Source organism: Poecilia mexicana, unplaced genomic scaffold (genome assembly GCF_051168715.1).
Source record: "Poecilia mexicana isolate PSO_F unplaced genomic scaffold, ASM5116871v1 scaffold_5, whole genome shotgun sequence".
Classification (NCBI taxonomy): Eukaryota; Metazoa; Chordata; class Actinopteri; order Cyprinodontiformes; family Poeciliidae; genus Poecilia; species Poecilia mexicana.
Genome location: NW_028263374.1, coordinates 13047148 through 13070442, shown reverse-complemented (window position 1 = coordinate 13070442; position 23295 = coordinate 13047148). Strand labels below are relative to the sequence as shown.

The 23295-nt window shown below is 41.6% G+C and overlaps 1 protein-coding gene across 1 annotated transcript; it reads right to left on the bottom strand.

Annotated features, from left to right (window-relative positions):
• Positions 1-59: 59 nt before the first annotated feature.
• LOC106932293 (leucine-rich repeat neuronal protein 1-like) lies at positions 60-15742 on the bottom strand. The gene is made up of 2 exons (XM_015010918.2): positions 14775-15742; positions 60-3122 (listed from the first exon to the last, which is right to left on the bottom strand). The coding sequence occupies exon 2, from the start codon at positions 2948-2950 to the stop codon at positions 806-808; it is 2145 nt and encodes a 714-aa protein (XP_014866404.2). The 5' UTR covers positions 2951-3122; positions 14775-15742; the 3' UTR covers positions 60-805.
• Positions 15743-23295: the final 7553 nt, after the last annotated feature.

The window sequence follows — 23295 nt, the reverse complement described above, 5'->3', positions numbered from 1 at the left end:
GTGTTAAACCTTAAGATCAGGTTGGGACAGAAAACTGGCAAAGAACTCCCAAACGTCTGCAAAAGAACAAAATCTTTATTTATCAGTAAGTTTACATATTACATGTGGGGATGATAAACTAAGCAATTAGTAAACAAAAACTCTAGCCTAAAGCATAAGTAAATGGAGAATAATGTAAAAAATTTTTTTAATTCTAGTGCAACTTATTGAGAAAATTCCAAAAGAAACATTTATTTCTAGAATTATTAGTGTTACACTTTTAGCAAACTAAAGTCCTACTTTGTCACAGGGAAAATCAAAAGGTTCAAATTCATAGTTGATACAACATTACTGCACAACCGCTAACATCAATTAGACAGTTTACCGAGTCTAAACCCTGCAGTCAGCTTTTAATTGAAGTTCTCACAAACCTCTTTATCTATCAGTGCACAACAGATTAACCGTTTTACAAAACAAGAAAATAACAACTTATTCCTACAAATAGCTCAACCCCCTGCTGCTGTATGATCAACTCAAAAACAATGTGAGTCCAAATTGCACCACGGAAACAGAGCAGAGCAACTAAGACAACCTGGAGGCTAAATACAGCTGCCGTCTTGGAGAGTAAAGAACAAACAGTGATATAGATTAAAACAAAGGCGATACGCTATACTAATATAAATCCTTCACTCGATCACTCTGCCTCTTAATAGCAAAGCCAAAAATACAAAAAACACTTGCAACCTTATTTTACTTCTGCACCAAAATGGCAAAAGAGTGTCTTATTGTGCTGCTAGAGAGGCGCTGAGCCTCATTAAGAATACCCTCACCACATATAATAACTGCGTGTGGTGTCGACAGGGGACGGTTTCCCCTCTGTGCTGTCTTTGTCCTTCTCTCCATCAGCCTCCCACAGGTTAATGAGTGGAGGGTAGAGCTCGTTAAGAGGGATGGAAGAGGTCTTCAGCATGTACTTCTTCAGCGAGTGGTGGTAGTTTTTCCTCTTCCACCTGCGGGCCACGTAGACACCCACAGTGGCAAGGCTGAGGAAGGCCAGGGCCGTCGACATGACCGCCAGCACAGCCACGCTCTGGTGCTGGTCCGACAGGTCCAGTGCAAAGGTGGTGCCCTGTGTTGTGACATTGACGCAGGACTTGTGTGTCTGCCAGTGGATGTTGGAAACCGTGAGGCATACCTCATACTCCGTGGCAGGCTGAAGGTGTGTGAGATTGTACTCGTGGACGTCTACGGGCACGCGGGCTGTGTACGTGATGTGGGGGTTGTCAATTTTCATGGTGGCAGAGGCCCATTTCAGGTTGGAGGACAGGACGTTTGAGTTGACTTTCCAGGAGACCAGAATTGAATGGGACTCCGTCTGCTTGACGTAGATCTTCATCACCTGAGTGCTGTCGAGCAGGGTCCCGTTTACGCGGATTGTGGAGACCCACGTGTCGGCACCTTCTGGGTTCTGTGCCACGCAGGTGTACCGGCCGGAGTCTTCCACCTGGACGTGAGACAGCCGGAGAGTCCCCTCGCTGCTTAGGTGGTACCGCTCTGACACGGTGTCGGTTGTGACTTTGGCACCAAGAGGGGTCACCCAGTAAATTTCAGGTTCTGGTTCAGCCATTGCCCGACAGTCTAAGCTGACGCTCATTCCTAGCTCGAGGTTCAGGTGGCTGGGGAAAGTGTCATGGGAAATGAGGGGAAGGCACTGCTCTGTGGAGTCCAGTAGCCTTAACTCTCGGACTCGTTGGCCTCTGAGTTCTGTTGGGGTTGTGCAGAGCATGGCCAGAGGCTCCATGAACCGCACTGTGGACCTGTTCGAACTCATCCACTGAATCACACAGTCGCAGCGCAGTGGATTGCTGTGAATGCTGACCTCCCGCAGGTTTGGCAGCACCTCCACAATGTGCTGATAAAGGGCAGTCAGGGCATTATTGTTGAGCATCAGACTCTCCAAAGAGGGCATGTCTCTAAATGCTAATCTGTGGATATAAGAAAGCTTTGGGTTGTTGGTAGCCTCTAGTTTCGTCAGTTCTGGCAGGTTGTCCAAAGCGTAGCGATCAATGGACACTAACTCCATCATGTTGTTGATGCCCAGCTCCTTAAGGTTTAGCATGTTTCTGAAGTCTCCTTCCTGAATTTTTTTAACCGGATTTTTGTTCAAATCCAGGAATTTCAAGTTGGGAACTTTTTGCAGGGCCAATTGGGGGATTCTGACCAGTTTGTTGTCATAGAATGATATGCTTTCCAAATTGTCCAAGCCCACAAATGCATTTGGTGGAACATCAGTGAGGTCCATCCCAGCCAGAACCAGACTTCTCAACCTTCCCAGTGGCGTAAAGTTCATATCCAGAAGGCCAATAACTGGGTTTTCCCCAATCATGAGGATCTCAAGGTTAGGAGTTTCCTCAAACCAGCGGTTGTCTATCACATGGAGCCTGTTTGAGTTGAGGTGGAGCCGCAACAGACTGCGTAGACCTGAAAATGCGTAGGGGGAGATGGAGCTTATCTGGTTGTGGTTAATGTAGAGTTCCTGGAGGCTGGAGAGGTTTCCCAAGCAGTGATCTGGCAACTCTTTGATCTGGTTCTCCTCCAGATGCAGAGTGGTCAGATGATTCATGTTTCTCAGACCCACAGCTTCAACATTGGTAAAGTTGTTCTGGGACAGATCCAGCTCCGTCAGGTTCACCAGGACCTGCAGCTCTCCACTGGTGCGAGAGATGACGTTGCTTTGCAGCAGCAACACCTGCGTGTCTGCTGACAGGTTTGAGGGGATGTGCGTCAGTCTCAAGTCATTGCAGTCCACTGTCGTCGCCTCCTTGTATGTTGACTGGGGGGTAAACCAGGGGCGGATCTCGCACACACACAAACGTGGGCATTCTTTGCTGCGCACTGGTGACAGACATGCAAGAAGAAATCCCATGCACAGCAAGACCGGAGGTGGCCAAAGCTGAGAGCCGACTGCCATGTTGGCTACTCTCTCTAAGACGGCTTAGTAGAGAAGCAGTGTTTGCAAGAAGGGTATGAAGGAACGCCTCACAAACATCAGTGTACTTTAAAGCTGTTATAGTTGCTGTAGGTTCAGAATGATGATTCCTGAGCCAGATGGACGATTTGGTAAAGAAAGGTCACTCCTAACCCTAAAAAAGAGAAGAAAGCAAAAATAAAGTGACAGCAATAAAACAGAGATTATATAAAGTAAAAATCTAAGAAAGCATGAGTTGAATATTCATTATGTCTTACCACAGCTTTGGTTTTACCATCTTCTATTTACCTAACGTAATGAGGCAGCGCATATCTAGCATTGGTTGTGTTTGACAGTATCCAAGATAATCTGTTTAATTTTAGCTTCCTTGATGAGTTTGCCTTCTTGGAGATTCAGAACAAGTTTTTTTTCCTCTCTCTCTCTCTCTAGTTTGATTTGATTGTATTCATACCAGCTTAGTATCAGTTATCTGCTTAAACAAGTGTTTGCGTGCATGCGTGTGTGCGTGTGTGTGCGGGGAACACAGCCTGCAGCCCTGGCTGTGACCCCATTATGCAACAAGCTTAAAAAGCAGGGGGTTTGGGGACTTTTAATCAACCACAGCCACATAGATGTGGTTGTGGTTGATTAGGAGAAAGGCAGAGATTTGTGAAATAAATATCTCTTTACCAGTTTATGACATCACCTATTGCCCTTTGGGTGCATGTTCAGGTTCTAAAATAAGGAGAAGTGAAAATGATGCAACATTGCAGCCATTATTCCTCAGAGATGTTTTTCTAATCCTACATTTTTGTGTTCATTTGTCAGTACTACACTACCTAGATCTGTCAAGGGGTAGGATAGGGTACCTTCGGCTGAAGAAATGTTTGCTTAAAGGACATAAAACATACATATCTGTGGATCTTATTTCCACAACTAATTCTTCATTTACTATGTTGCAAAAGTATAAATACCTCTTAAAGTTTCTCACATTTTGTCATGCTGCAACCAAAATCTTATGACCGACACAAAGCTACCATTGCATAATAAAGTGGAAGAAAAAGAAAAAAGATCTTAAAAATAAGCACATATGAAAAAGTTTTAGGCATTTATATTCAAACCCCTTTAGTCTGACGCCTCCAAGTAAAAAATCCAGTCCAGTGCAATGAACGGCCTTAGGATTTAATCTAAATTGTAAATTTTATCAGTGCATGTGTAATTTTATATTAGTATAAATCTAGGTGTAAAACAGCATCACAACCTTTAAAAATCTCTCTTTGACAAAACTATAATCCCGACCGGACTGTCACGCTATGGCGGCTGTACCCAAGGTGTTACTCAGGTCCAGTGTTTGAGAGCTGCTGTACTGCAGCTTTAAATGTGCCCCTTCTCTAACTCTCCTGAATCAAATAAAGGCACGTCAGGAGGCCTTTGCAGAGCTGAATGACATACTGATGAGGGAATTCAGCAACTTGATGCAGCTGTGTTGTGGCACCCCTGTGCTATGGAGATGCTTTTCTTCAGCAGGAGATGAGGAAGTTAAACTCTGTTGCAAGACTTGAGTCTTGATGCTTTTAGATCTTCTGCATCCAGGCTGACTGAAACTGACCTTTTCCAAAAGAAAAATGTTCAAAGGTTCCACTGTAGGTGTGCCTGGTTAGAACAGATGCAACCCCCCCAAAAAATGTGCAACTGCAACTATCCAAAACCCTTCCTTTGAGGTGTATACTTTTAAGATTCCCTTTTCCTCCCACTTGACAAGCATCAGCTGCTCTGTGTTGGAATGTCACATAAAATCCCTAAGAATACAGTGAAGTTTTTGGTTGCAATGTGACAAAAAGGGTGTGTGAATACTTTGGTACGGCACGATGTAGGGTTATGTTTGCGTGTCTTCACGATACACCACCCCTCCAAAATGTAATAGATCTCCCCCAGAGATCTCCCGAAAACACAGAAAACTTTCAAGAGTAACAAAAGTTTTCCACAAAATGTTGTGGAATAACAGACGGTTGGCTCAGCTCGTAGCACCTTGGGATGGAGTGAGTGGGTGAAGAAGACTAAAAATAATTTGGTGACTGCTGCTCTACGGAGAAACAGGACTGAGCACAGCAAGTCATCATCTCTTTCTGTCGGAAAAGCAGTCAGTTATGGAGAGGTCAACGAGATTCTGACATCTCCATTTGTTAAGAAACAAGTTGCTAACGTCCATTACCAACATGACAACAAGGAGGGTCTGGGTGCAGCACACGTCCTAAACCTCAGTTAGCAGCTTTCTTTTTTTTTTTTTTTATTTTACACAATGGTAAGTCAAAATCGCTGCTGAGCAATCTGACATCAAAGTTATGGCTTGATCTGGCTGGGCCACATTACTGAGGGTGTTGGTTCTTAAAAGCACAGAAAACACCTGAAGTCCTGCGATCATGACTGAAGACATGATTGTCTTCAGTTAACTCAGATGCTCGTCATTACGCCCAGTTACTATCTCTTACCCCCTACCTACTGGCCATCTGTCAGTTTCTACCAGCCATTCGATGTTTCATTACCGCTTTGACAGCTGGTGGTTTAAAGTAATTTTCTATGATCTAATCAGAGTCTACCATAGAGAAATTTAATTATGCCACCTGAATGACTATTATCCAGCAGCAGCGGATTATTTTGCTTGAAACAAGAGTCATATTTTAACACGCCTGAAGGCGGATTTAGAAGCAAAAATGCATATAAACACTGTGAAATACAAAGTTTCAAGAAAATAATATACAATTAGATTAAATCATACGAATGCTTCAATGACTATGCGTCTCCATCATTTATGAAAAATACATAACTGCAAAGAAAAATCAACTATCAGGAGAATGTCGATTATAGCTTCCCGTCAAAAGCTCCCACTGATATTCTGATGAGGATCCATGTGCTCTGGAGTGATTTATTGGCTGCTCTTCACAAACGGTTCTCCTGCACATTTGAATGAACAGATGTCCAAAAGCAGCCCGAGAGTTACACAAAGGAACAACACTTGCTCTACAGAAAAATGTTGCCATGGTAAAACAACCAGCACAAATGTTTGGATCTTATTTTAGCTGTGCTGCCGTTTTTCTGAGTGAGACTGATGCCTGCTGTCGGCGGCTGGACTCTGCAGAGACCCAGTCGCAAACAAACTGAGCTAATTCCCTCAGTAGGACTTAAAGGCACCAACGGAGACCTTCGGCTCCTCTTTCTTTTCTCTGTTGGGTTTTTGATTAAGAATTATTTCTTCCGACGTACCACCCACCTCTGTTTTAATTACCCATCATCCAGTTTTCCAGATGATCCAGCCATGTTTTATTTATCTTAATTACCCATAAAAATAGCGCTTTCATATGCAATTTTTCCCCGTTCAGATGACTTTATCTCATCCTCTCTTCCTGCATGTGTTGTGCTGCTCAGATATTAAATCCGGAGAGGCAGGCGGATTAATCCCCGCTTTCAATCGGAAGCAATAAAACTCAGACACCTGGCAGCAGGTTCTTTTGGCAGGCTGGTGTAACTGTGGGGGTCTGCATCTGCTCCCAGGGATCCCTCGCTGTGCTATGTTTTGACCTTATTGACTGCAGGAAGGTTTTCTTAGCACATATGGTTGTTTTCACTGAGGGGCTGTTTGATAATAACTGCAGTGCACAAATTCTCTCTCAGATGCCCTCCTGTGCACACTTAGACACCACAGACAGCTCCGCTGAGAGTGGCTCCCTGCCTCTACATTACCTTTGGCTTACAAAATCACAAAAGACTCCCTACATCTTTACAAAATCAGTGAACATGGACGGTACATTTATAAACTCGAAGGAAGGTTACTGAGTCCACTAGCAGGAATAGTACTGGAGTCACACCAGATATGTTCCAGCACAGGAATCAGGGAAATCTGCGTCATCTTTCATCTCGTGCACATTATGTTGGCATCAACACGACACCGTTATCTACACTTCTCAAGAAGTACGCTGCCTTCTCTGAGTCACTTTGGCATGCAACTGCACACAGAATCCTTTAAAAAAAATCCTCCAACAGTTCCTGTCGGTATTATCCAGTTGACAGTGCGAGCAGGAAGCTCAGCAGCAAGATTTATCTCCTTTTCTCACCAAATCCATGAGAAGTTTAACTCTACAAATACATTATCCATGGTAGAGTTTGCATGTATCTGTCTACAGCTACTTCTACACAGTGTCAAGCAGAAGTATTAATGCATTTTTCTATTCTGTCACAAACTTCTACTGATGCCATAAAAATCTGAAAATATTTTATGTGCATTTGTGTTCAAACGTTCGGAGTCAAAAGTTCAGTGCTGCAAAAACAGCTTCAAGTATTCATGAGCAGGTCTACATTTTTCTATTCTTAAAAAAATTAGTTGATGTTTAGTCTATCTGAATGGAAATTGTCTGTGGTAATCAATTTTCAATTCTGGCCACAGATTCTGATCTAGGTTTAGGTCTGGACTTTGACTGGGCCATTCTAACCAATGAACATGCATCGATCTAAATCACGTCACTGAGCTCCAACCATTTTACGTCAAATTTGACCAGATTTCCTTTTACTCCTGAAAAAAACACCCTCCCATCGTGATGGCTCAGTGTGTTCAGTGTTGTGGGCAGGTTTAGCTTTCATGCTGAGTGTTTTGGCCTTTAGTCTCATGTGAACAGATAAACCTTCTCTTACATGTTTGTTTTTTGTGAAAACGCAAACTTTTTAAGAGTTTGTTCTTACTTGCTGTTTCATAAAAAGGTCAGATTTGTGGAGTGCACAACTAAAGGTCCTGTTGTCAGATTCCTCCATCATCACCACTGGATGCTTGGCTGGTTCTCAGTAGGTCGAATGGTTGTATGGAAATCCAAAAGTTGGGGGAATAAATTCCGGTTTCCACTTGCCCCATATTCGTGTAGCCCTGGGCAGGACACTGTACCCCATGCTGCAAACTGATCTTTGTATTAGTGCATAAACGTGTGTGTTGTGACTGTGAATGGCTGAATTACTCTGATAAAGTCAAAGTAACGACTTAAGTGGTTGGTATGACAAGAAAAGCAGTTCAGTTTGTTTACCATTTATGCTAACTTTCTCCAGCCTGTCAGTTCAGGTTTTGGTAGGTTTGGAGATGTGCTACGTTTATTTAGATAAGATTGTACGGCTTTACCTTAAAACTTCTCCACAACATTTTATATGATCTGTTTGACGTGTCTCTTTGTCTTTGTGATGCCGGTCGATCACAAATGTTCTCAAGTAAACCCCTGAGAGCCACCTGTTCACTAATTAGATAAATAATAACTTTTATTAATTGCACTCAGTTTTATTTAGGGGCCTCAGAGCAGAGTAGCGAACTACAAATGAGCTCCATAACTTTCACATTTGTATTTGTAAAAATGAAAAAAAAAAAAAACACGCGATACTTTCCTTCCAGCTTAAAAAAAAAAAAAAATCAGTTTGTCTTTGCAATATGACAAATTAAGTCCAAAGTGTGTGAATAATCTTCCGCGGTTCTTTGCAGGTAATATTTGTGCTCAGTTCAAGCCTGCTGCCATGCTGATGCAACGAGGTTCATAACAACAACAGCAGAATGCGATTGCGGGAGACACTAATGAGGCCTGTCTGCTTCATAACATGCTACATCTGATAAACACAGTTATCAGGCAACGGGGCGACTCAGAGGTCCGCTTAACAGTACAGAGAGCAGGAGCAATCAGAGAGACTGGAGAAGCTCTGGACCTGCTGTCAGATCCAGAAGCACTTCTGTTCAGACTGTAGGATCAGAGTAGAAAAACCTTCTGCGCGGAGCCCAGACACAACACAGCAACAATCAAACTACACCAACACAGGCAGGGGAGCCCTGGGATGATGGCACTTAATATTCCTCACAGGAGGAGCAAGCTTTCTCCCATCTGTTTCTGGGGTTTGTTGTCATACTGGGTGCTAAGTGAAAGTGAATCAGCAGCTCCCAGGCACGACATTGTCATGGTAACAGCTATGCCACAGGCTTTAATGTTTGGTAACCAAATAAGAAGCTGACACGAGGAGCTCATATGGTGCCATCGCTTCTGCAAGAAGGTGACTTGCAGCAGAACTCACGCAAAACACATCGAAACCCAAACCAGTAAATGTCGCAGGATCTTTCAGAAGGCGCCGTATTTTTCAGCTGCGGTTACATGACAATAAATTACGGCGAGGAAGTAAAAAAAGACATTCCATGATGTTCCTTGCCGCCCTGCCCGGGCAGTAGCCTGCTTCTGCTCCATTAGTATGCAAGCGTCTCACTTCACATCACAGACGGCTTTGCTGCAGCTGCTGATAGCGGAGGCACAAAGCCGAGGAGGAGGAGACGGACGCGTGTCCACTCTGTCAGAAAAAAAAAAAAGAAGAAGAAGGATGGAGAGCTCTATTTCAGCCGGAAGGTCGCGAGAACGAAAGTGATTAACTGAAGGAAGAACGACAAAGGAAGTCCTCTAGCTGTATTTGTAGTGAAAGGGAACAAATTATCCCGCAAACTTGAACAAAGCCTGTCAAGACTCCGCTGAGGTTTAAAAGTTGCAGGGCAGCAAATTGTCTCAGGATTTTCTATTTACTCCAAATCCATATGGTCGCCTTATTTCCCCGCGGATCCAAGATGGATCTTGACACAATTTTTCCTTCTCTGGCTTTAATCTTTTTTTTCTCTTCACTTTCTTGCCCTCATCCTCTCCATCCACTTTAAAGGTCCCTTTTCAGTCACAACGTCTGCGAATACTCAATATGTTGTCAGAGTTGCACTGATCAATCATGCTAGAGTGCCAGTTTCCAGTCTCTGGAGGATCCAGGCAGAGTTAGTATGCATCAATCCATCCATTTTCTTTACACCCTTGTCCCTCAGTGGGGTCGCGAGAGGTGCTGGTGCCCATCTCCAGCTAACGTTCCGGGCGAGAGGCGGGGTACACCCTGGACAGGTCGCCAGTCTGTCGCAGGGGCAGAGTTAGTATGCATGGAGGTAATCAGCCAGTGTACAGTAGATCATCCAAGAGCAATAACGCTTCTTGCTTTTTCATGACTTTCCTGCTTTTACCAAGCATTTTACTTCAGATGTAAAGCTTACCAATAAAGAAACTATCAAGTGATGTGTTTTTGTTGTCATTAACAAAAGCACAGTAACAAAAAAACAAAAAAACAAAAACAAACCACAGGTATTAAAATATGGATTTCCATTTCTGGGTTTCACAAAATAAAACGGTTTTGAAAAGTACTCTCGCAGAAAAAAAAACCGAATAAATTTGCTTTGATCACATAACAAGAGGCGTACAGAAGTGACTTTTTTCAGACTTGCACATAAGTTGTATTTCAGTTTCAAATCAACACATTTGGGCCACATGACCGTATTTTCAAAAATTACCTATAATTGCGCATTATTCGTTGCCGCTATACATAATGCAAATAATTAATTTTGAAGGGGGAATTTGGTGAAAAAAGAAGATTTTGAAATCTCTGTTTATTAACCCCACCAGTCACGATAGTGACCAAGGAATTTATGTAACTTTTAAGGACTCCAAAAAGCTTACTGATTAAATTTTCAGGTAATGTTCAGCAAATATTGAAAGTTTAGAGTGTTTGGATAATACTTATGCAGTATCACATGTTTAGAGTAAATTATCACATGACTAGAGCTGTTTATATCTTGGTTGCACCTTGGCGAGAGGAAGACTGCCTCTAACCTCCCAAAGAGTAATGTATGTTTAAACAAACATACAACAAAGATTTTTGGTGCACATCATCTTTAAAGTGTCTAGTTATGCTATATCTACAAAAATGTGTTTGGTGTGTGAGCAGGATGTGTAAACATGTTGACGCTCACAATAATGACCGGTGGGATAATACGTTTTGCCTGGGTGAGCTTATTTAATCACATACCATATTCTTCCGATTCCAAACTTCTTCCTTTTTAAGATTAATTTTGAGTGTGGTTCTTGATCTGTTAGACTTAGTGATGGCCAGACAATGTAGTTGTGAGAAAGATGGATTTTGGTAGTGGTGACTTGGACCATATGGGGAAGATGGGCCATTTTCCATGCCCGATTTTGAATACATATGGTCAGTTCATGGGAAAAGAGGATGATGTGACCCTTCACCAATCATGTGGCACTCTGTTACCAGAGTTTATGATGAAGGGACAACTGTCTCTCTGATGCACCCTTTAAAACTAAAGAGGATCCTAATGAGGCTCTGACACAAGATGAGAAACCGCTGGTCCGCTAGAAAGACAAGAATATTTTCACAGTAGAAACAAAGATGAGAAAGAACTATACAGAGACTGATGTCAAATAGATCAATGAGCACATGAGAGGTGTAGGCCTTCGTGACCTAAACCCTTCAAACTATAGAGTCATGATCAGGTCCAAGAAGTGGTGGTGGCCCATCTCAAAAGCACACCTGTAAATGGGGTGATGGTAGCCTAGGAGGTTGGAGTTTATCTTGGACCTGGTGGGTTGCCTGCTGGAACCCCCATTTTGTCTATCCGTCATTGTGACCTTGATCAAGACGACGATTCAACCGCCATGTCAGCCGGTGGCAGTCAGAGGAGCCGGTGGTGCCAGTGTATGACTGCCTTACTTCTGTCAAACTGCACCAGGGAAGCTGTAGCTACAATATAGTAGCCAACTGCTATCAGTGTGTGAATGTGTGTGTGAATGTGTGAATGTGGACTAACCCAAAATTGAAGAATATTAAAGTCACCAAATGGTGAGAAGGAGCCATACAACTCTCCTTTGATTCCAGGCCTTGGGGTCCGGTATCCTGTAACTTTCAGGTGTGTCCCCGGTCCAACACACCTGAATTATATGGATCACCTCCTCAGTATGCAGTCCAGTCATCCAAAGTTCTGCTAATCACCTGATTCAGGTGTGTTGCAGCAGAGATGGATGGAAAAGATGCATGACCCCGGCCCTCAATCCCTGGAGTGGGAGACCCCTAGACTAAGTCTATTACTGTATGACAGTGTGACTGACAGATGTTCATGATTTTAAATAATATAAATGAAGGCCTCTACTATAGATGTTATCTTTATGACCTATGTTAATGTGATAACATGACACTACAACTGACTGAAGTTCAATATAATTATGCAACACTCAAGTACTCAAATTTACCTTGGTTTAGAATATATTGATAGTCAAATTTGTACTTTACGGAGCAAATGTTGCACTAAAGTAATACAGTGGCAAGGTATATTCAAATAAAGAAACAATATTCACATATTGTGATCATGTCTATTTGGAAAAAGCACTTTTAGCTCATCTTAGTATAAGAACACCATATTATCCCACCGGTCACAATTGTGACCGATCATAAAACACACTTTTTCATTTATTTTTCCACAATTTTTTAAATTATTTCCTCTTGATTAGTTCAAAGGGCTATCAATGACATCTGATTTTAATATTTTCATGTCTGAGAAAAATGTGGGATTAAATGGCTATATAGAGTAAAAAAAGAAAGAAAGAAATAAACAGAAAATGTGACAAACTATATGTAAAATTAGCTTGATTGACTTAACAGGATCAGTATTAGCCTTGACATCAGCTCATAACTGATCATCCATCTTTAAAACTTCATCAAAAATGTGCATTAGTCGTGCCTAAGATAAAACAATGCAATGCAGAAGAATTGCACCAAATCAGGAAACCATGTAAGTGCAATGATACTGTTGCATACTGGACTGAGGATTCCCGCTATGTTTAAGCCACATTTTAATAATCCCTGGTTGTCTTTTTTTTTTTTAAATCACATTCTCGTCCTCACCACTTTGTGTGAGTGTCATCGTCTGAGCTACTATAAAATATACATCACGTGTGGGCAATGATGGCATTTAAAGTCTATCCAAGAAGCCAAAGATATTAAAGCAAGCAGAACTTGCATGCATGTCACTTATATTAAAATGTCACATTCAAAACGGGTTATGATATTGCACCTATCGATGGTGTGATGTCAACTGCAATTTTATAAAGGAAAATTTACAGTGGCAAAACTAACACAACCCAGAAGTATGGATTTGCACAGCGGGAGATACCAACATACCAAGTTTTTTTTTTTTTTTAAAGCACACTGAAGAAATCTGTGCAAGTTCTGCTGCTTTGAGTGCGTTCATGCCGATGACGTCACGAGAGGATCTAGAATCAAACTGTTAACTCACATTGGGAAAAAAAAAAAAAGGCATGGTCAAAATACAAGTAAACACGTTTTATTGGGAAATTTAAGTTAAAACATCCAAACAAAGGGTAAAAAACCCCCAAAAGAAAACAAGAACAATATAAATGCACGTACTCTGTTGCCTTTTGTGATGTCACCACAGGCATATGTGCATGTATGATTGTTTGTGTAGAAGTAGATTTTATAAACAATATTTCTTAAACAGAAAAAAGAAGAATATGCCATATGGTTTCGTATGTGCTAAAATGTAGCGAGAGTGACTTTGGTAGATTTTACTGGAGGTTTGATATTGGTAATCCTCAACTGGTAGAAGTCAATAAAAAAATTTAAAAAAACAGAAACGTCTCACTTATCGTTACAGAAACACAAGCTTCTACATCAGTGACGTCAACCTCACAACAACAACAAAAAAAAACAAAACAAAAAATAAATCAACCACATCCAAAATCACCCTCTCAGCTGGGGGGGAGGTCAGCCTGTTGCAGCCTCTCCTCTCCTCTGCTGTGGGAACCCAGACAGGAGAACGTGCTGCAGAGTTTGGCCTATTGCGCACAATGGCTCCGATCCAAAACACACTCAGACACACCAGGTTGTGTCTTTGTTTGGGAATTTTCTCACACTCCTCCCCAAGCCCGGAGGAGCTACGTCACAGAACTGTGAGCTCTCAGCCTGGGGGAAGGTGGCAGAACCTTGTGAACTATTGTGAGTCTGGGCCACATGGGTGACATCTGCATCAGCTGTGTCCCTTTTACACACAAGGCAAAAAAAAAAAAAAAAGGGCAGGATGCAAAGTCGAACTCTTAGATGTGCTGGTCTGACACACCTACTCTTGACTATGTGGAAAAATAAACAGCTATGGTATTGATGTTAGTAACAGGTGCCTCTCGGTGAATTAGAACCAATCGAAGTCCTTTATAATGAAAAGTGTGAGCCACAATATACAAACGTCTACATTTCTGTAAAACTTCTGCAGAATAAACAACATTTATGTTAAGTTTCTGCTCCCTCTTTGCCTCAGAATTTGACATCTGCTGGCTTCTTTACTGAGAGGCAGGCACACAGATAAGCTGCTGCACAGCTGTTCCAGCAGAGCTCTGCACCGGGAACTGATGCTGGGTTTATCTGCCTGGACCTACTGGTAATGATAGTGAGCTGTGAGGAAACGCATTCTCACACTCTCATAATCTATCATTTGTTTCTTTCTTTCTTTCTTTATGGCGAGCTCAACATTTTACACCCCAACGCAGCGCACCGATTTGCTCCACGTTTTTCTTTGTTTCCTTCTTTTCATCTCGGCACAACGAGAAATAAGAATCCACTACAGGGCGCAGCATGACTGCAAACTGTGTTCAAATTTACAAGAACAAACAGACGCACATGTTGCTGAGAAATTATGCGCAATTATACATGCTAAAAATGTTTAAAATAAATAAATATAGACATTCGCTTTAAAACACAATGACTTATTGTTTGATTTCATCTTTGCTGATCAGTGCACTTATCCAAACGCATAAATCAAGTGTCTATCTTTAAAAAAAGAAAAAGAAAAGCCTCAGTACAGCAAGAGGAAATTCACAAACGCAGAAAATGTTCCGAACAAAAACATTTGAGCACATGCACAGAGCGAACAGATGGCACTCACCTGTGAAGCGCCGTATCCTCTGTAAATACGCAGGAATGCTGCAGGCTACTGTATGTGACACCAGTCAGCCTCCACGGCGTACGGAGGATGCGCGAAATGTGCAGTTGCTGGTTCGGAGAGTAAATAGTCGGGACGGTTTTTAAAAAAAAACACACAACCCAAAAAATTACAACAACAAAAAAGAGAGGAAAAAAACTGTAAAAGTGGATGCAGCAAAATCCGTCCCACTTCAGGCACGATGTTGCAAACACAACGATGCCCCAGCAGTTTCCAGAAAACGCACAGATGCCCACCCGCCCCACTTCCTTCTCCTCCTCCCTGCACGCCCACCCTGCGCAGGTCAGCTGGACTAAAAACCGCCTGACACTCGCTGCTAAGTCCGAACCTCACCATCTGTTGTGACACCGCTGCCATGGGAACAAAAGTCCCACCCTGTGGCGTTGCAATGAAGGAGTCAATGACTTTCTGAGCGCTCTGACAGGCTGACCCGGGTTCCGAGCTGCTCACTTTTAGGCTGGGTTCGCGCAGCGGGTCAACATCACTGACATGTTTTTCTTTTTTGTCTTCGTTTTCCTTTAAGCTTGAAAGAGGACGCTGCGGAGGATATCAACAGACATCTGGCGCCAAGAGGCCAAACATGATCTAAATTTAATGACCTGCTATTTAATGATTCGTAATTATTATGGGATGGAATGGACTTCAAAGTGGATCTCATGCATATTTCTCACTCTACGAAGGACAGACACACGCACTCATTAGGACCTGGATTTAGATGGACTGCTTTCCCTCAGTGGCAACTTATCTGATTCCACAGGAATCTTACTCTTAAGTCAATACATGATTACCTTAAAAAAAAAAACACCTTTAAATACAGCATATAACTTCTATTATAAAATGTGCACAGGAAATTAAGAGTTGTCTCTTGTCTGTGCATATTTATATCTAAATTTACCATGCAGCACTTTGAACATCAGTTCACACCTACACAGCTAATTACAGTGTCATCTAGTTCTCGATCCAGTCAAAGCAATCAGGAAGTCAGCTGCTCTGTTAGTGTTTCAGCTGGTTCCTGAACTCCATGCGTAACGTATTTAGGTTTTTACACATTCAACCTTGATATCCGACAGGCGAGGTGGAAAATGAAAAAAAGAAACAGATCCAGTTGTAAAAACGGGTAAACTGCCCAGCTTTACGTCCGTCAGCAAGCAAACTCTGATGATATGAAACACTGAACATTTAAGAGTGACACAAAGACAAAACCAGAAGAAATCTGGAGTGGGGGACAAAGACATTTTCTCAGCATTGGATGTTTTGTGGTAAATATTTAATATGTATAAATCGCATCTTAGTAAAACTGCAGGGTGGGCCTGCTATAATTTGACTACAGCAAATACAGTTGATTCAGCATTCACTGTGTGTGTGTGCGTTCCAGCTGGCAAAATCATAATTTCCCATCATTAACCTGCAGCTCTTGTGGTGTGGTTGCCGTGGCAACTCCTCCCTCTCAGGGAGAGGCGATGCAGCACATCCGCACCGGTTTATTAGATTTCTGATCACACAGCTCCTTCCACATGGCCATCTGGGAAAAACAAGTGAGTGAAAAAACGTGTGCCCTCCGCTTTACCTTCTGCAAGTCTTTGCGTTGTGGCGCTGCGTCGGCTCTGCTGACGAGACAAGGAGCTTTGTATTGTGTTTTTTTTTTTTTGGCAGCGTTTGTTTTCAGTCACACTGGCAAGGAATGTAAAGTACGAAGCGAGAAGATGAATGGTGGGATGAAAATACACCACACAGTGAAAAGTAGATAAAGACGCACTGAGACTCTCTCCTCTCTGCAGCAGCTGAGCTGATGAACGCCTCCTCCGCCTTTTTAGCAGAAAGTCTCCGTCTGAGTTCAGCCACAGTTTATTCGCAGCACATGCTCGACATGGAAGGAGTTTGACTCGCTGAGATTAAAGTAGAATCCAGGAGATGCTAATTAAATGTTCTTGATCAAATTGGCAGCTTGATGCAACTGGAACAAGATGACTACGGGCAAACATGCAGCAGCACATTTGCAACCTTGTTGTACATCGCAATTACACCATTGTAACCAGCAACCACCTTCTGCCGGGCTGCCGACAACACTGTTGACGGAGTGCGCACGGCGCCACATTCCCCACAACAACCGCACACTAATCCGAGTCCGTGTTTGGCATGGTTCACGCTGTCTAATCTGCAGAACTGATGAAATGTAGACAGGCGTTAGACGCAGACAATCTGATGCACTCTGATACAAATGAAAGCTGTCTGAGAAGCTGAGCACTCGGCTGGCTCAGCACCTTTCAGCATTATCATAAATTTAGCATAATACGCTCCAGTAAATTTTATGGAGGGAGGTTTATATTTAATTGCTTACATCCAGTGTTTAGGAGAAGGCTTTGGTGTTTGTTTTTTTATTAATTAATTTATTTTTTACTGAAAGGCTAAGAATATTACTCCTCAGACTTAGAGCGTATAACAATGTGAGATGATTGATGTGCATTTGCATTTTGACAATTTTCTTCTGATATTACAATGACCACACAGGTCAGGGATGAAGTTGTGAAGAGCTTTAAAGCAGTGGTAGCTTAGAAAACAATATCACATCCTCTCAGTGTGGCTCACTGTTAAATATTTGTCCTCAACTGGAAATCTACAAAGACCCGATTGTCTTGATCCAACAGGATGTGTGCAGCATTTAATCTGAGAAGCAGCCAAGGGCCCCGTGGTGTCTCTGAAAGAGCAGTAGAGATAATTTACTTATTTAATGGACGTTTGGTATGATCGTTGAAAAAAAACCGGGAAAGTCCAAGAGAAAGTCCATGTTAGAGCCATAAATAGGAAATATTTAAGTTATTTGTAAGATGGTTTGTTTGTATTTTATAAAATTTAGTTAGGACGGTTGATATTTGTTTAGACATTTTTATTGTGAAATTTAGTTTTATTTTGAAAGGCTTACTTCCTGTCGGGCTGTATATTGCTTTAAACAAAAAACCATTTACGGATTGTTTAGACACGGTTGGATTACCTAGACATGGAGCAAAAACAGTTTTTGACCGTGTAGACTGTGCATTTTTGGAAAGGAAAGAAAAAGGACTGATTTATTGTCAATTTTGTATTTTTTACAGATAGAGTTTTTTGTTAAATTCACGATTCGCACGCGTCCTTCACTTCCAGTGTCTAGGGAATGACACAGATATTGGATCTGTTGCCATAACAGTCCAGCTTGAAGTTTGCTAGAAGTAAACTCAAAATGGTGAAAAACTAACCCTGAACACGCAGCATCATGCTGTGGGAATGCGTTTCTTTAGCAGCACAGGAAAGCTGGTTCAAGTTGATGAGATAATGGGTGGGTCTGAATACACTGTAATTCTGGAGGAAAACCCGCTTGAGGCTGCAAAAGACTGAAGACCAGTCAGAGCTACAGTAGAATGGGCTAATAACTCTTTTAAAAAAAATAATTCTGGCCCCACATATCAATTCAAAAATGGCCCCGTCATTTCTGCTGGTCTGTGCGAGGAGCAGAGCGTGTCTGTGCTTGTTTTCTGCTCAGGTACAGCTGGCAGGCTTGATTATCCTCAGCTGTAGCTCATCAGAGGACCTGCTGAAAAGACTGGAGAGAGTTTGCTCTCTGGGTTTTGCTCCAAAGCTGTTGAGAAAGGGCGTCTTCTCACTAGTTACTAACCTGTTGCTCTTGCTCCTTGTTTTCCAAACATCTTTTGGAGGTTTGCTCAAATCAAGCCCTCGCTGGCTTCTGAGAAAATGACTGAAGACAAAACTATGATGTTCTACTCTCTGAGCTACTGTTCCCCGCTTTGGCTGCAATAACTTCAGTGAGATGTTTCTTGCCGCCATCTACCAGTCTCTTTCTGTAGATGCATGCACTTTCATATTAACAGTAGCAGGGCACTGCTGTTGGCTCAGCTGTGAGTGATTCTTTTTATCATCTTAACCGATGCTCCAGAGGCAGAGCTTTGAGCAAATAGGAGGCACAATGCACAAGCAGGAAAAGGGTTGCTACGGGAGATTTTAGGCTTTCTTAATAAACGTACATGAGTGAATGTAACAACGCTCTAAGTATGATATATGACTATAATTATGACCCATAAACATAATTTAGTGGCAGGTCATAGATCAAAGGACATAACTGAGCGGGTCAGTGGTTCTGCAGTGCTGAGGCGAGCGTCTTACTGCTGATGCTTTACTCCACTTGTCTCCTTGGAGATGATGGTCACTGCAGTTCAACGCAAATAGGCTGTTACTGGATGTAGCTGTTCAGTTCAGATGGCTTGCAGATTGGCAGTGCTTGAAGATAAGGAGTTTTTGGCTTTGAACAGTATAAAAACTAATTATCCATCAACCCAAAGAGTTACCACATCTGAGCTTCATTAAGATCTTAAATGGACACAGATGAGGTGACGTTCTAGTATATTTAAAGAAAAACCTGCTTTCTTCTTATAAAGCAGTTAAAATGAAGGATATTCATCAGTGATTGAAGAATGTGTTGCGCTTCTGCAGGTTCTTAAATTCTTTGTTTTTTTGTTTCCACCTGTCAGTCAATAAAATCCATCCGAGTCTTTCTCGTCTGGGTTGAAAACGTGCTCGGCTTTGTCCGACATTACGGGGAGAACTGAAAATGTGACTTTAACCGTGTGATCACTGCAGGGGGAAAAAAAAAAGAAAAAGATCTCTTTAGCTTCACATGTTCATTCTGGAAAAGGAAAATCTCCCCCATCCTCCATCCTTCTGCCTCCCTGCTCGCTCCCCCCTCTCTCCTGCACCAGCTGAACAAAGACAACTGCTCTTTGTTGGCTTCATGCTCTGTGTGAGACTGAGGGCCAGCAGCTTTTCACTGATACAAGAAGCAAAGATAGGAGCATTCAGCAGAAAAGAAAAAATTTAATACTCCAAAACATTTTTGGCCTTGAGTCTCTATTTAGATCCCAGGTGCCTTTTTCAGATGTTTTCAAAAGAGATAAGAGTTAAGAGAGCTGAAGCAGCTGTATGAATGAAAGCGCTTCAACCAGCACCTTTTCTTGTTTAAACCACTTCATTTTTTTTTTTTACATATTCTGCCACTTTCAGTCCTTCAGCTTAAAAACATCACAGGTTTTCAAAGAAATGCTGCTTTTTTTCTAGTCAGAAAGCTGAGAACTTGTCAGAATCAAACTATAAAGCACTTCATCCTTACATCCTAACATTTTTTTTTTACTATTGAATTTTTCAAACTGACTTTTTGTAAATCTTGTTTCCCCTCTCTCTCTTTTAGTTGTTTTTCTTTCTTTCCCTCCATTTTTTGTTTTTCAAAAGTAAGTAAACATTCATTCATTCAAAGGAGAAATTGCTGCCTGTGTAATTGGGGGGGGAATCACAGAGGGCAAACACATATTACAAAGGGGAAATGGATTTTGCTTAGGAGGAAAAATGAAGAGTGATGGAATTTTTTCCCCCTCTGTTGCCACACCCAGTTGGGAACCAGTTTGCTCCGGGCTGGTGGGCTGCTTTACCAGGCTGGTTACTCGAGGAGGGGGCTGTGCAATATGTTTTTGTCTACATTTGCAAGAAAAAAAAAAGCAGATTTTGTCTTTTCTTGTTGGTTTATCCTACCAGTTACCCTAGATATTATTGCCTTGTTTGTTTGGAAGAATAAAAGGGGGCTTTTATAATTAATCATTTCCATTACACATGGAAAATGCATTATTAATTGCAGATGTCAGATTGGGTTCTCTGCATAAACGTTGCACAGTACAACAGAGGCTCTCTGACAGAGGATAAATCCTGCAGAGTGTTTCAAGTCTTGTGGTGAACGGGATAATTTAGCCCCATTTCCAGGCCGGCTTAATGCTAATAGATGAAGAGTGAGAGAGCAAGAGGAGAGAAGGTGGCCATTAGCACTTATAAATCAAGATGATTTCGAAGGAGGACGAGGAAGATGATGTCAAGAACGGGGAAACTTGTACATGAAAGCTCTTCGCCGAATGGCCAGTCTTCACATGTTCAGTTGTTCTGTTATAAAACTAACAGAGACACATTCAGATGTCCTCCGAGTCAACACTGATGTCGTTTTCAGGGATCAATCAGCAGGTGATCCCTTTAAAGTCCGCAACGCAGCATCGCATTTGGAGCCAATTGCAAACTCAGGATCCAGCAGACTAATTGGCACACATTTGGGATTTTCTTTAAAAAAAAAAAAAAAAAAAAGCTTCACTAGGTTAGATCAATACAGGCATGTCTTCAAAGAGACACAGTCCAGTAGCATTTCAACCCTTCTGAGCCTCATTATGTATGAATAATTAACAGATTTTAAGTAAACAAACAGCGTGGCCCTGCTTCTGTCCTCGATGTATGGAGGAGACACATTGTTCTGTCTTTGTAAGAGAGTGGCTCTAATGTGCAAAAAGCAGCCAAGCGCAGTCTAAGCTTACTGTCAAGTCTCCACTCATACAAAAAATTAGGACATCCATTAAATATTTAGTTTTTATCAAGGAATGTTCAAATATGAGTGTATGTTATTAATTTGTTTTATCCACATCTGAAAAAGAAAGTGATTTAAAAATATACATATATATATATATATATATACCTCCCTTTAACGATTCAAGATTACCAATAAACCAATAATCAACAAAGGTTAAAACTTTGGCTCATTTCACTTGTCAATAACAACTTCAAATGTCAATTGATTTGAGCTTAAAATCTGAACAAAAGCCGTTCTGGATCCCTGTTATGTGTGTATATGTATTCAGATGAGCTCTTTTTTTTTTTTTTTTTTTTTACAGATGGTCTCTAATTCTAAACAAGCATCCCCCGATGCTCTGACGTATACTCTCTGATGAAAAGGATGAATCATTCTGGGTTTTCATAGCTGTACATCTGCAGTATTTCTGGGGTTTTCAGCTGCAATAAAATAATTTGCCTTTAAAGCTCACATAAGGAACCAGATTCTGCCTCCACCACCCGCTGGGTAATCGTAATCTGCTGTATCTGAATCTGACACCAACACTGGCAGCAGTGTAGGGAGCTTTGGGGGTCAGTCGGTGTCACCAAGCTTGTTCAGGTGCTGTTCGACATACAAGTACACGACCTTTTCACTGGCGACCCCGAGACTGAGGCTGAGTCAGCTTTTCTGCCGAGATACAGACGGAAAAAGCAAATTCGCTCGTATCGGTGTCGGCCTCCTGCCATCCTCCACCTCGTCTCCCCTCAGCTGCAATTTCCACATCCCACCCTCCCTGCCTCCCAATGCCGCTGTTCTTGTCACTCATCGCATCTAGGCAGACATGAATTTAAGATATTAATGAGCTCATCTGACAAGAACAGACACACACTGTGGGACAATGTGGGACAGTTGGAAACAAGCCATAATGTTCAATTTACAATCTTCTTATGAGCAACGTGAATGGCTGTGCGACCTAAATCCTCTGGACAGAAATTAAAATTGTTGTTTTTTTTCCCTATGCTCTCTCCTTTAGAGGAAGACAAAATGAGTGATGATAACCTATATTTTATTTGAAATCCTACTTGGCTTACATCACAGGGAATGTCCCAACTGCCCGGCTGAAGCATTGTTGTTTTCACTTTAGCCACGGATCGAATGAATGAAGAAATCCACAAGCAAACAGCTATTTGAAACTTAATTAAACCCATAAAATATTACAATTTTATGTTTACTTTTAAAAATAAACTTTTTCTGTTTCCTACAATCAGTTTCAGACTCTAAAGACGTGATATTATTGACTCTGTGACAAAAAGAGCTCATTTGCATGCATGCTGCTCTTCAACAGTGTGACTACATGCACACACACATACACAGGCACACACACATATTCTTGTACTTATAAGGGAAGTGAGGACTTTTGTATTGACTTTCATTCATTTTAGTAACTGCATTCATGCCTAACCCACACTTTTTCCCGAACAGTAACCATTACTAGTCTATTGCTAACTTAATTTACACGACAGCTCTACATCTAACCAGTAGATCATAAAAAAATATAATATTATTATTGTCTAATTGAGCAATTTGCTTTTCCATCCGTCTCAAACCCACATTCACATTAACATTTATTAAAGTCTATAGATCTGGTACCAAATATTCAGTATTATTGCACTATTAAATGACTTTTATTATACAACTGCAGGTTGAAAACTATTTCGGCCATGTTTTAAGATCCAACAACTACTCAGATTAACGTTAAAGTTATGTTAGGTGACGAAGGAGATAAATGAACAGAAACCTCCATTAGCTGATATGAGTAACTCCAAAATGAATACAATATGGAGGAGAAAATTATAGATACAGAGGCAGGGAGAAAAATTCAAAGACAACAAATGGAGGATATCCACTCAATCACATCAGATGAGATGATCTGAGATATAATATGGCTTAGTCAGTCGAATTATAGTGTTATGAAGTATTATCACACACTCCACTGCCTTCCACCTCAGGATGTAACTGGGGACACGTTTCTGCTATTCGACTCGGAGCCAAAAACTCTGCACT

Bases quoted from the DNA above. Each gene is read 5' to 3' on its own strand.
- LOC106932293 (XM_015010918.2), bottom strand. From the start codon at position 2,950: ATGGCAGTCGGCTCTCAGCTTTGGCCACCTCCGGTCTTGCTGTGCATG.